Here is a 12613-nt window from a genome sequence, read left to right as displayed (position 1 = left end):
GGGATGCTGATCTCTCTGCAAGTGGCCGAAGCCAGCCGTGAGAAGACGGCTGGCTCTGCCCAGCTGTCAGAAGCAGGCTGTCGGCCGGCCATTGGCCGGCCGTTCGGCCAGCTTCGGCTTTCACCTCGGCTCAGACGAGCCGAGGCATATGCCTTTGGCTCGACTGAGCCGCTTGGCCAACTTCGGGAGCTGTACGGGCTATAGTGAATAGCCCGTACAGCAGCCCTTCGGTTCTACTGGTCTTGGGGCCGAAGCTAGCCGAAGGATCAGCCGAAGCTACGGCTAGATCCTTCGGCATCTTAGTGAATAGACCTCTATAGTTTTTTTTCTCTGCTAATAGAGAGATTCCAGTAGAAAGGCATTTTAATCAATTTTCATCAGTATTTTTGCCTACTGGACACTGCTTTTTCTTTTTTATTCTGACACGGAGCCGTTGGCTGGCATCAGAATAAAAAACAAAAACAAAATTCACCATAGGAATGCCTTGCTAGATTCCTATTGGCTATTTCAATTTGCAATAACCAATAGCAAACTAGCTTCTAGATAGGCAGAGCCAGCTGTCAATCATGCAGCTGGGTGGATCTCAACAGTAATGTCGGGATCCGTCCCGGCTGCGGCGGTCTCATACTGAGATATACTGAGCTTTGGGTCACGGGAGGACGCTAGTTTATGTCCTCCCGTGACCCTTAGGAGAACTATTGGAAAAAACACTTACCCCATAGTTCCCCTTTAACTCCACAGTTTATGTCACTTTAAGCTGACAGTCTGGGAATTTACAGTATGCATTAGCCAGAAAGACTACTGTGTCAAAATATTTGTCAGTGGTTCTGATCTCCTGTTGAAAGTTCAATCTAAGTAAGACTTGTCTTATAAACCCTTTAAATTTTTTTCCACCTGTAGCTTCAGTATAACATCGAAGTGGCACTGATACCAGTCAAAATTATTGCTGTATTGGACTTGTAGACCTTTAATCTTATACCTAGATTAGGACATGACTTTATAGAAAGCATATTGTTTACTTTTCTTCCTTTTCTGATAAAGTATGCTGCAAATTAAATAGAAAAACTAAAAGAAAAACTAAAGTGACTCTAATTTCTATAACGTAGAAAGAATTGAGACAAGAAAGACCACCTTTAATCCTCCATAACACATCAGGGCAGGGGTGCCCACAATTTTTTGTGTTGAGATCTACTTTTCAAATGATGAGCTACAACGAACAAAAAACCTCCCTTGCTCTCCTGGCTGTCTCTCCGCGCTCTCCTGGCTGTCTCTCCACGCTCTCCTTGCTGTCTGTCCTTGCTCTCTCTCCTGGCTTTCTCTCCTTGCTCATCCTCCTGGCTGTCTCTCCTCTCTCTCCTGGCTGTCATTCCTCATTTTCTCTCCTGGTTGTCTCTCTCCTCTCTCTTTCCTGACTGTCTCCCCTTGCTCCTGTCTGTCTCTCCCCACTCTCTCTCTCCTGGCTCACCTTGCTGTATTTTGCAAACAGTGTAGTGCAACAGGCTGTGCAAACTAATATTCTTTGATGTAATACATAGCACTTCAACCACCAGAAAGGTGTCAGGGAGCTTGGCTCAGCAGACTCAGACTAATAGGTAATCATGTGTGCACAACTAAATAAATATACCAAAATGGAATAAAGGGGCCACCATTCACACCCTTCGTGATCTACCAGCATCAGCTTTGAGAGCTACTGGTAGATCACCATCTACCTAATGGGCACCCCTGCATTAGGGACTGCCACCTAATCATAAAAAACAACTTTTCTGGATATCTCCATTCAAAAGCCTATTAAAATGTAAATAATTGTCTTGCATTCTCTGTATATCCTGTGCCTACATATAGATAGGATAGGCCCTGATAGAGGCTATTCATCAAAACATTTTTTCACAATAAAGCAACCATTCTAACAGATTTCATAATCAGTACCTGTGGACGATTTTAATGTCTTACACAAGTTTGTGTTTTATTTGGCCAGGACACGTCCCTCACTGAAAAACGGTACTTGGTTAGTAATGTGATATCGTCAAGTGTTGCAAACCTCACAGTTACTAATTTAAAGCAAAATGTTACAGTGACACTGAAGACTTCACCCCACAATGAATCAGTAAGTATGAACCACTGTGAGGCATTTAAAACATTGTGTTACAATTACTGAGGGATAAAAACAGTTTTACGCTACCAAAACCTCCTATTTGCTTTTTATTAATATTTGCATTCTTGTTTCCATAGGGTGTACTACAGTGTGTGTTCTGGGACTTCACCAAAAACAGTAAGTTGTCAAACTATTTCAGATTCAGCAGGCTGTTTTAAACTGGTCAGGGTGGGCTTCCTCGGTTTCATTTTATTACAGACAGGTAGTCCAGTCCTGGTTACTACCCAGCACATCAAACGGTTTAAATTATATTTGAAGTCAAAAGCACTACACATGACATCACAAAGTAAATCAGTACTGAAAGTCTGCTTACCAGGACTTACCTAATTTGTCCTGTCATGTTTTCTATCTTGCCTTCAATAATGTTTGCTGTCTTATGAAGAGCTGGTAGATGTGATTTGATTATTGGTGTACCTTATCCTCCACATCTTCTATGTATGGAGTTCACAAAGTGAAGGTAAACATGCGGCCACAAAAGGAAGTGCACTCTTGTTCATGGCATATCTCATAGTTTGGAGCTAGGTCAGGGCCATAAACCAACTTAGGAGGAAAGCTAAACTAAGGTAAGGTTGAGAGCCTGAGATTATTGTCAACTATGCCAGGGGTCTGTAACCTAAACATGCATAGACCTAATACAGAAAAAAAAGCCAAAACATGGGTAAATGAGGGTATAATTCTAGGCCATCCTTTAGGTCTTTATGAGCAGCATTGGCGTTCACCAGTGTTTGGTTGTGTCTAGGACTTACCACTCAACAACCCCCCTTACTTTACTTTTCTACAAACAAGGGCACCATGATTTGGAAAGAATGTAAACACTGGGAACAACAAAGGAGGGGATGGCATGGCAGACTAAGACTAACACAGTTGACAGAAAGAATTGCAGGAAACTAATCACTATGCAGATGGTTATGCAGGGGACAGGAATGGAAAGCATGGGCAACGGCATCTGTGTCCTTTTTATTTCCAGGCAGCAGTTTGCTTTGTTATGCATGAAGTGATTATCTGAAACAAAAATAGGGTCTATCTATATGTTTGCATTAATAAATCTTTATTCACAGGTGGTAATGGTGGCTGGTCAACAGAGGGCTGTACAGTGAACAGTGCAACACAAAATAATAATAATAACCAGACAGTTTGTAAATGCAACCATCTAACCAGCTTTGGTATACTCTTGGTAAGGATTATGTGATATATTGCTCCTCAGTTCCTTTTATTAATTCTATGGGATCTGTATGTTTGAAGTGGGGCCCTTCCTGCTCTCATTACTGTGACAATCAAATCAGTTATCAATGCTTTATTCTATATTAATGCTCTGTATCTGTCAAATGGGGATAGCAAAGCTAATCCTGACAGCACTGATTATGTGATCTCCCTTCATTACCCAAGCTATACCTAAGGAACAGGGCAGGGAGCAGTGTGAACACAGCTTGAGAGAAGTGGGATATGCAGAAAAGGTCTTTGTGGTTGCAAGGTCTTTGTGGTTGTGGTGGTGTGGTTATGACCTTACTTTTCTGATGATGTTGGATGAATTACCCTGTTTCTCAGCCCTCCACTAGTTCCATTTGGAAAACCCAAATGGCTCAAAGGGCAAACTTGCTTATTTATTGCCTTATTGTGACGTATGCTTATGTATTTCAGGACATGACTCCTAATAACCAAATAAGCCCAGAGGACAAATTGATTATGACTTTCATCACATACATTGGCTGTGGCCTTTCTGCCATATTTCTTTCTGTGACTCTTGTAACTTACATCGCCTTTGAGTAAGTAATGGCTCTTTCAATCCTAATAAAAGCAGAAAGACAATCTAAATTAGAGAGATTATCCATTTTTTCCTGTCTTAGGAACCACATGGAAGGTGAGGGGAAATTTCCTCAAGGGAAACACAGCAATCAAATCCTATCAGATTTTCTAACCCTTCCCCATCTTATACATTTTACTGTAATGTTTCCCCTCTCAGGGATCTCAAGTCTCCCTGATATTCAGGGAGTCTCCCTCTATTAGATAGCGGCTCCCTGACGTCCGCGAGAGATGCATTTTCTCTCCGAAAGGTTTACTCTGAATAAACCTTTCCGGTAAGAAATTAGTGGGTTAATTATCATTATCATTTATTTTATATTTTGACGACGGCCGCTGTAAAAAAAAAAGAAAATAAAGAAAGGGCATCTCCCTGAAATGACACGGGAACCTCCCTGAAATAAGGTTTTGCAGGTTGGGATGTCTGCCCTCTTTACAACTGTAGATCAAACCGTGAACACTATGTATTCCTACCGAATAAGCTGCTGCAGCAAATGCATGAAAGAAACACTAATATTAAAGCCAATAACTATATATTTGCAGTGCTATCGAGCCCTAACTACTGATTACTGAAAAATTAAACCATCAAATACATAACCAATGTAAAGATCAAAATGATATACAAGTGAATCCCCTTCTTATAAAAAACAGGCAGTCTGTGCTAGATATATCATGTTAACCGTGTCTGAAAATGTCTCATTAACCATATCTTTTATTTCTTCTCAAGGAAAATACGTAGAGATTACCCATCTAAAATCCTCATTCAGCTATGTGCTGCCCTCATTGGCTTGAACCTGACATTCTTGATGGATCCCTGGATTGCGCTGTACAGTGAGATTCCCGGCCTCTGCATCTCTGTGGCTGCATTTCTACATTACTTTCTCCTGGTTTCCATTACTTGGATGGGTCTTGAAGCGTTTCACATGTACCTGTCTCTAGTAAAAGTATTCAACACCTATGTACGGAAATACATATTGAAGTTCTGCATAATTGGTTGGGGTATGTATTTTCCCTGTTTCAATAAGCTTTTTTAAGCATTCTAACGTTAGGAGCTAAAGCATAACTTCGGACAATTTTTTTCTTAACCCTTGCAGTGGTGCTCCCCTTACACTGCAAGGGTTAAGTGCTCGTTTTTGTCTAGGCAGTAAAAAAAAAAAAAAAAAGTTATAGTCACCCAAACTGCAGAGCCGGCTGGCTGCTACTTTGGTCCCTGAAGCCTGTCTTCTCCTCCGCTGCCGTGATAGTATGTCCCTTAGCGTCCTCACATCCTATGCATATATGTGTACAGACTGTGATGACTCAAGGGTCCTTAGACTGCTGCAGCGGAGGGGGAGAGATACTCCAGGGACCAGTCTGAGAGGGAGCCAGCTCCCAGGATCTGATAAGTATAACTTTTTTTATCACTTAGACAAAAACTAACACTAGAAAAAAATTGCCCAAAGTTCTGCTTTAAATACAAACATAGGTAACTGTGTCAGAGGTACAATACATTCAATCGCATACAGCAATGGGCTTCCTTGTCTGTCTCCTCCTCTGCTGCAGTGATGGGTTGTTCCTGAGCATCCTCATGTCCTATACACTGTGTATAGAATGTGATGACTCAAGGATCCTTAAACTGCTGCAGCAACGGGGGAGAGAGGCTACAGGGACCGGTCTAAGAGCAAGCTGGATCAGAGGCGAGTATAACTTTTTTTTAGCTCTTACCTTGCAGTTCAGGTGTATCCCCACTGCAAAGGTTAAGACTTAAGCTTTAAATAGAGACATAGGTAACTGTGTCAAAGGTACAATACATTCAATTGCATTCAGCATTGGGCTTCCTTGCAAGTCTTCACATACAATATGAAAAATTTACCTAGGCCAATGGGATGAAATATAGCAATCGGGGTTGCCCACTTCCTTCTCCTGGAATGCTTACATGGGTGGTGAAAGGACCCTTATTACGTAGAAAGAAATGCAGGTGAATGATCATCTACCTTCATGGAAAATTGCAAAATTATATAAAACAGGTTTGCCAGCTTTAGGGAGACCACTGTATAAACGGTGTGTCCGGGAGGTATGCATCTTCTATCTGTATTCTTGACCTATCTTCCAGCTAATACTGAAAGTGGTAAATGTTATGGGTTATCAATATCTCTGTGTACCTGTGACTAATACTTAAATGTTAAATGTGACCTGCATCTCACTCTAACACAAAAAAGTGAAGGACAACCAAGTTTTTTCTCATTTCTAGTTAATGGAAATTTGTTCCCATTGGCTGGAAAAATGACAGATACTATTGGGAAAGTTGCCCATATAGACATGGGACAACAGCAGGCCTTCATCTGCTTTATATACTAAGGTGGAGGTTCAGCTTCACAAGCAGAGTATAGAAAGACACATTTTTTCCATGCCTTGCAGTGAACTTGTATAACAGTTTCTATCCTGACAGTATAATATACATTATATGAAACGTGAAAAAAGTTACATCGAAGTGTGTTTTTTCAAAATCTGCTCCTATATAACTACGGCTGAAAAATGCTTGGTCCACTCTGAGTCCAACAGAGTGCTGATATTTTGTGTGCAGTGCTGAAGCCCGTGATCATACGATAATCGGCAGGTGTACGGGCAGCGTGTGACCGCATCTACTGAAAGTCGCACAACTTTCCTCTTCTGAGCACGCTTTTCGGCGGGTTTAAGCGGTTTGGTAGCATGCTCAGAAGACAAAAGCCGCACGGGCCGGTGAGCGCAAGCGCACACTGCCCGCTCTGCATTGCAATCATCGGCAAGCCCTCCCCTCAGCGGGGAGGGCTTGCGATGATCGCAAGTACGATCTGCCTGTCCAAGATGGGCAGGTCGTACGAAATTTTTATGAAAGTTGTGCGATTGTTGTAAGGTGTATGGGCAGCTTAAAGGAGAACTATGGGGCTGGGGCTTTTCCCCACAGTTCTCTTTAGGGGAACGGGAGGACACAAACTAGCGTCCTCCCGTCACCCTAAGCTCAGTATACCGCAAGCTACAGCTCGCGGCATTCTGAGACACCGCAGCTGAAGCGGATCCCGACAATTATGTCTGAATCCGCCCAGCTGCGTGAGTGACAGCTGGCTCTGCCTATCTAGAGGCGGAGTCAGCTGTACCCACCCCCTCCCCTGTCCGTTCCCCCAGTCAGGGCTGGAGGATCGGAGCGGGGAGGGGGGGAATCCATTCCCTCCCCTGTCACAGCAGAGAGTTCCCGATCTACTGAGCCGACCTATGACAGTCTCATTGTCACAGGTTGGCTAGAACTATGAGGTGAGTGAAAAGCACTCACCTCATAGTTCTCCTTTAAGACTCTGCATTATTGTGTACAGAAGTGGAAACTATGACAGAAGAACTCCGGGCAAAACAAATCTTAACCCTTGCAGTGGGGCTACCACTATGTTAAATGTGACCTGCATCTCACTCTAACACAAAAAAGTGAAGGACAACCAAGTTTTTTCTCATTTCTAGTTAATGGAAATTTGTTCCCATTGGCTGGAAAAATGACAGATACTATTGGGAAAGTTGCCCATATAGACATGGGACAACAGCAGGCCTTCATCTGCTTTATATACTAAGGTGGAGGTTCAGCTTCACAAGCAGAGTATAGAAAGACACATTTTTTCCATGCCTTGCAGTGAACTTGTATAACAGTTTCTATCCTGACAGTATAATATACATTATATGAAACGTGAAAAAAGTTACATCGAAGTGTGTTTTTTCAAAATCTGCTCCTATATAACTACGGCTGAAAAATGCTTGGTCCACTCTGAGTCCAACAGAGTGCTGATATTTTGTGTGCAGTGCTGAAGCCCGTGATCATACGATAATCGGCAGGTGTACGGGCAGCGTGTGACCGCATCTACTGAAAGTCGCACAACTTTCCTCTTCTGAGCACGCTTTTCGGCGGGTTTAAGCGGTTTGGTAGCATGCTCAGAAGACAAAAGCCGCACGGGCCGGTGAGCGCAAGCGCACACTGCCCGCTCTGCATTGCAATCATCGGCAAGCCCTCCCCTCAGCGGGGAGGGCTTGCGATGATCGCAAGTACGATCTGCCTGTCCAAGATGGGCAGGTCGTACGAAATTTTTATGAAAGTTGTGCGATTGTTGTAAGGTGTATGGGCAGCTTAAAGGAGAACTATGGGGCTGGGGCTTTTCCCCACAGTTCTCTTTAGGGGAACGGGAGGACACAAACTAGCGTCCTCCCGTCACCCTAAGCTCAGTATACCGCAAGCTACAGCTCGCGGCATTCTGAGACACCGCAGCTGAAGCGGATCCCGACAATTATGTCTGAATCCGCCCAGCTGCGTGAGTGACAGCTGGCTCTGCCTATCTAGAGGCGGAGTCAGCTGTACCCACCCCCTCCCCTGTCCGTTCCCCCAGTCAGGGCTGGAGGATCGGAGCGGGGAGGGGGGGAATCCATTCCCTCCCCTGTCACAGCAGAGAGTTCCCGATCTACTGAGCCGACCTATGACAGTCTCATTGTCACAGGTTGGCTAGAACTATGAGGTGAGTGAAAAGCACTCACCTCATAGTTCTCCTTTAAGACTCTGCATTATTGTGTACAGAAGTGGAAACTATGACAGAAGAACTCCGGGCAAAACAAATCTTAACCCTTGCAGTGGGGCTACCACTGCAAGGGTTAAGTGTTTGTTTTGTCTAGGGAACTCAAGTAACAGAGTTATACTCACCTGGACTATGATCCCGGATGGCTCCTAGACCAATCCTTTCAGCCTCTCTCCTCCATCAATGGTATGTCCCTCAGTGTCCTCCTGTTCTATAAACTATATAGGACATGATGGCTTTACGGGACCTTAGACCCCTGGAGTGGAGGGGGAGTGTAAATCTCAAAACTTGATTGATTAATAAAAAGATCCTTTGGCAGGTACAATAGCTCCATTGTGTGTATTTTACATGTGTATTTAGCTGTTTGCCCAGAGTTCAGCTTTAAAAGTAAACCTCTACTGAGAAAAATGGTTATACAGCTATTTATGTTTCCTTCTGAAAATGCTAGCTGTCCGGCTGTCATACTGTTCCAATGGCTTCAATGCTGTAAGTGGCAGTGGCAGTCTACACATTTCTGTTAGTACGTTTTCTTTAAGTGAGAAGAAATGACCTTTCCCAAGGAACCTATTCATTTAAAACCCAACTGAACCAAATCAGCTAAATACAATTCATGTGAATCAAAACTAAAGATGCATAAAATCATACTGTAAAAATGCCTGTCTCCTTCCAGCATGCTGCAGAGAAGAACCCTTGCTTTTTTGTGGAAGCAGTGGTGTCTCTGCAGAGTGACATGCCTCATGCTGAGTCAAATATATATCTCTACAATCAGCAATCCCCGTGACTAGAAAGCTATGCCTCTAACTCAGCAGGGGAAAGCCACATTACAAAGCACAAAATCTTATGTGCATTGTTTTGTGCAGTAATGTGCCAGTAGAAAATAATTTGAATGCCCAAAACCTCATGTGATATTTGTTTTTTACATCTTAAGACAAAAACTTTCATACCCCTCACCTCCTCCCGCACACAGACATATTATATGAAATCGCTATGGAGTTTTTTTTAAGCATATAAGAATATCAAGTTTGCATTTTATGCTTACACTTACTATTTTCTGTTTGTACCAGGAGCTCCTGCTGTGGTGGTGGCAATAATCCTTGCCATTAACAAAGATTTGTATGAGCTTCAAATGAGTGAACCATATCCTAATGGGGCAGCAGATTATTTGTAAGTACAGAAAATTATTTTGTTTTAAATATGGTGCCTATACTAGCTATCCAAGTTTTAAAAAATTGACAAATTCCCTGCTAAAAACATTCTTGTAGTTGTTCACACGTAGAATTGTGTTCTCGGTGGGTCTGTGACCAAGTCATATTTCTATACAGGTAGATAATTATTAGAAAAATGAATATGCTATCTTTTACATTCAGAAATAATATAGCCTTGGACTATTTGCACGTTTTCCTGGCTATCCTTATCTGTGTTGTTGAAAAAGTGATGTATACTCAGCTCAATAGCTCAAACTAAAACCAACACACAAAAAATGACATGAATCAAATAAGTGACTCATCAGTACTTGGGATGTAAGTATATTGTTGCACAGAACCATAAAGTAATTAAAAGAGAACTAAAGACAAACTTTTTTTTTTTTGGCTATAGTCCTCTTATGGGTCAAAAGAGTACATTAACTAATGTACTCCTGTGACCCAAAGTTACAGTGCAGAACCGCGCTGCAGCTGGTAAAGATCCCAACAATATTGTCTGGATCAACCCTGCTGTCTGATTGATAGCTGGCTCTGCCTCTCTAGAGCCAGAGCTAGCTGTGCCCGCCCCCGTCTGTCCCTCCAATGAGAGCTGACGGAGCAGAGAGGGGGGGATCCCTGCGGGCAATCACCACTCTCTGCAGTCCGTGAGCTGAGCGATCAGTGGTTCATGATCACTCAACTCTCGATCTATAGAGCTGGCATGGGACACCAGCAGACATGCCGGCCACATGCCGGGCCAAAGTAGTGGGAAGAGTGCATTTTACTCTCCCAATACTTCTCCTTTAACATCTAGCCAACCAACCAGTAGATGTCGCCATAATGTAGCTAATGCTTTCCCTGTGTGAAATGGAATCAGAGACCCCTTTACTCAGGGCAAGCAGGCTGGAAATCCCACAGTACTGAGTAAGCACTATTTTTCAGGTCTTATAACTCTTTATCATGTACTGAGGGCAGTGCATAGGCCAGGAAATATTGTGCTTACTACCTGTAACCAGGGCCGGCCTTTATATTCGGGGATATAGTAATTCATTCATTTACATGTAGCCTGGGGTCTGTGTTCTGTTTTTTATTTTTACTTTTCTAGATACACTTACTTGAAAAAAGGGATCGGCATGACATCCTGACACTTTATTTTTATAGACTCTATTGCAGTTTGACATTTATTGTTTACCTTCTGTTGTTTTATTTGATAAGAATACTTCTATTGTGCCGACAAGTTTAATACCTTTGAATAAAAGTTTTATTTTTATCATACTTTTTAATGTTTCTTTGCGGCTTAACAAAATAGGAGTCTTTAAATGGTGCGGATATTGGGGGAAATGGGTGTGGTAACGGGGGTGTGGCCACTAAAGGGTGTGGCCACTGAGGGGCGCTGTAAAACTTTCTCGCACAGGGCGCCTAAAGGCCTAAGGCCGGCCCTGCCTGTAACTGTAGTATTTATCAATAATCTGAATAGTTACAGAAAATAATATGGGTGACATGGTTGGTGACTTATCTGAAATACATTCATGTGTGCTAGTTAGATATTTGGTTCAGTGTTTCACCACTGGGGCTGGTACCTGTATTCTGATTGCTCAGGTGTGAAGAAAGCGTTATTGAACATTTTGTAAAGGAAATGATAATTTTCTATCATTATACAATAACAGCACAATGCCATGTTTCCTCTTATTGCAGCTGCTGGATGAAACCCACTATATACTGGATCACAGTGGTTGGGTACTTTTGCACAATATTCCTGCTCAATGTCAGCATGTTTGTGGTGGTTCTTATACAACTCTGTCGCATTAAAAAACAGAAGCAGCTAGGCTACCAGAGAAAAACCTTCCTCCAGGATATCCGCAGTGTGGCTGGCATTACCTTCCTTCTGGGCATTACATGGGGCCTTGGCTTCTTTTCCTTCGGACCAGGGAAAACTGTAATTCAGTACTTGTTCGCCATCTTCAACTCATTGCAAGGTTTGTTCTTCTACTGTTCTTCAAGTGTTAAAACTGTCTTTAGGCTATGTAACTAAATGTGGACTGTTCTACAAACCAATGTATGTGTAATTCTGCTAAGACAGTCTTGTGATTCATATACTGTATCTCTGCCCACTGCAAAGACTGAATAGTGACAACACTATTCACTATTTCAGCTTTGCAGTTTCTGGTGTCACCTGCTTACGCATTGGTCTATGAAAGGGCATTATCTTATTGCTGATTTTCTTTCTGAGTGCTTTTCTTCTGTAAGCTGCCTTGACACCACTCTTCAGCCTCCAGTGCTTGGAAATATGCAAGACTGGCAGCATTGTGTCATTCAGTATAACACCTTGTTGGGTCACAGTCCACATAATATCATATGCATAATTTGATTTATGCTGTGGTGGAATTGTAGAAAGATAATATAAAGACAGAATTCAGGTATACTGTGTATACTTCAAGTATTTTAAAATAGATCAGTATTGACTAACAGGGTTATGCACAAAAGGGTGAAGAGTTTGGAGAAGGCAGGAGAATTGAACAATCTAGGACAACATAGCTGAACTGGAAAGGGAGCTGAATTGGAGAATGTTTCCAAATCAGCTATGTTGTCCTAGATTGTTCACTACTCCTGCCTTCTCCAACCTCTTCACCCTTTTGTGAATAACCCTGTAAATGTTTTTAAAATCAGGCCAAGTACTGCTCATGGGTTAGGGAGTCCATTATTTGTATACAGTATACCTAGCCTTATGTTATTTAGCCTATAAATAGATAAAACTAATATTCCCATTTATTAGAATAGGACTGATCAAATGCATTTGTCTTGAGAATATTTCCTTTAACACTATGGGCTTGATTTAGTAAAGCTATCTCTCTGCAAGTGGCCGGAGCCAGCCGTAAGATCACGGCTGGCTCCACCCAGCTGTCAGAAGCATGCTGTCGGCCGGC

The 12613-nt window shown here is 42.5% G+C and overlaps 1 protein-coding gene across 1 annotated transcript in view; it reads left to right on the top strand.

The window, feature by feature from the left end:
* The window catches only part of ADGRG2 (adhesion G protein-coupled receptor G2), a 28692-nt gene that overhangs the window by 11793 nt on the left and 4286 nt on the right, over positions 1-12613 (top strand). The window contains exons 6-12 of the mRNA XM_018554840.1: positions 1976-2104; positions 2230-2269; positions 3211-3326; positions 3791-3915; positions 4677-4948; positions 9573-9672; positions 11385-11665. Of these exons, the coding sequence (XP_018410342.1) occupies positions 1976-2104; positions 2230-2269; positions 3211-3326; positions 3791-3915; positions 4677-4948; positions 9573-9672; positions 11385-11665 (1063 nt within the window). The remainder of the gene's footprint in view (positions 1-1975; positions 2105-2229; positions 2270-3210; positions 3327-3790; positions 3916-4676; positions 4949-9572; positions 9673-11384; positions 11666-12613) is intronic.

The sequence above is a fragment of the Nanorana parkeri genome, unplaced genomic scaffold (assembly GCF_000935625.1).
Source record: "Nanorana parkeri isolate BGI_ZX_2015 unplaced genomic scaffold, ASM93562v1 scaffold175, whole genome shotgun sequence".
Lineage (NCBI taxonomy): Eukaryota > Metazoa > Chordata > Amphibia > Anura > Dicroglossidae > Nanorana > Nanorana parkeri.
This window is presented reverse-complemented; position numbering and strand designations above follow the sequence as displayed.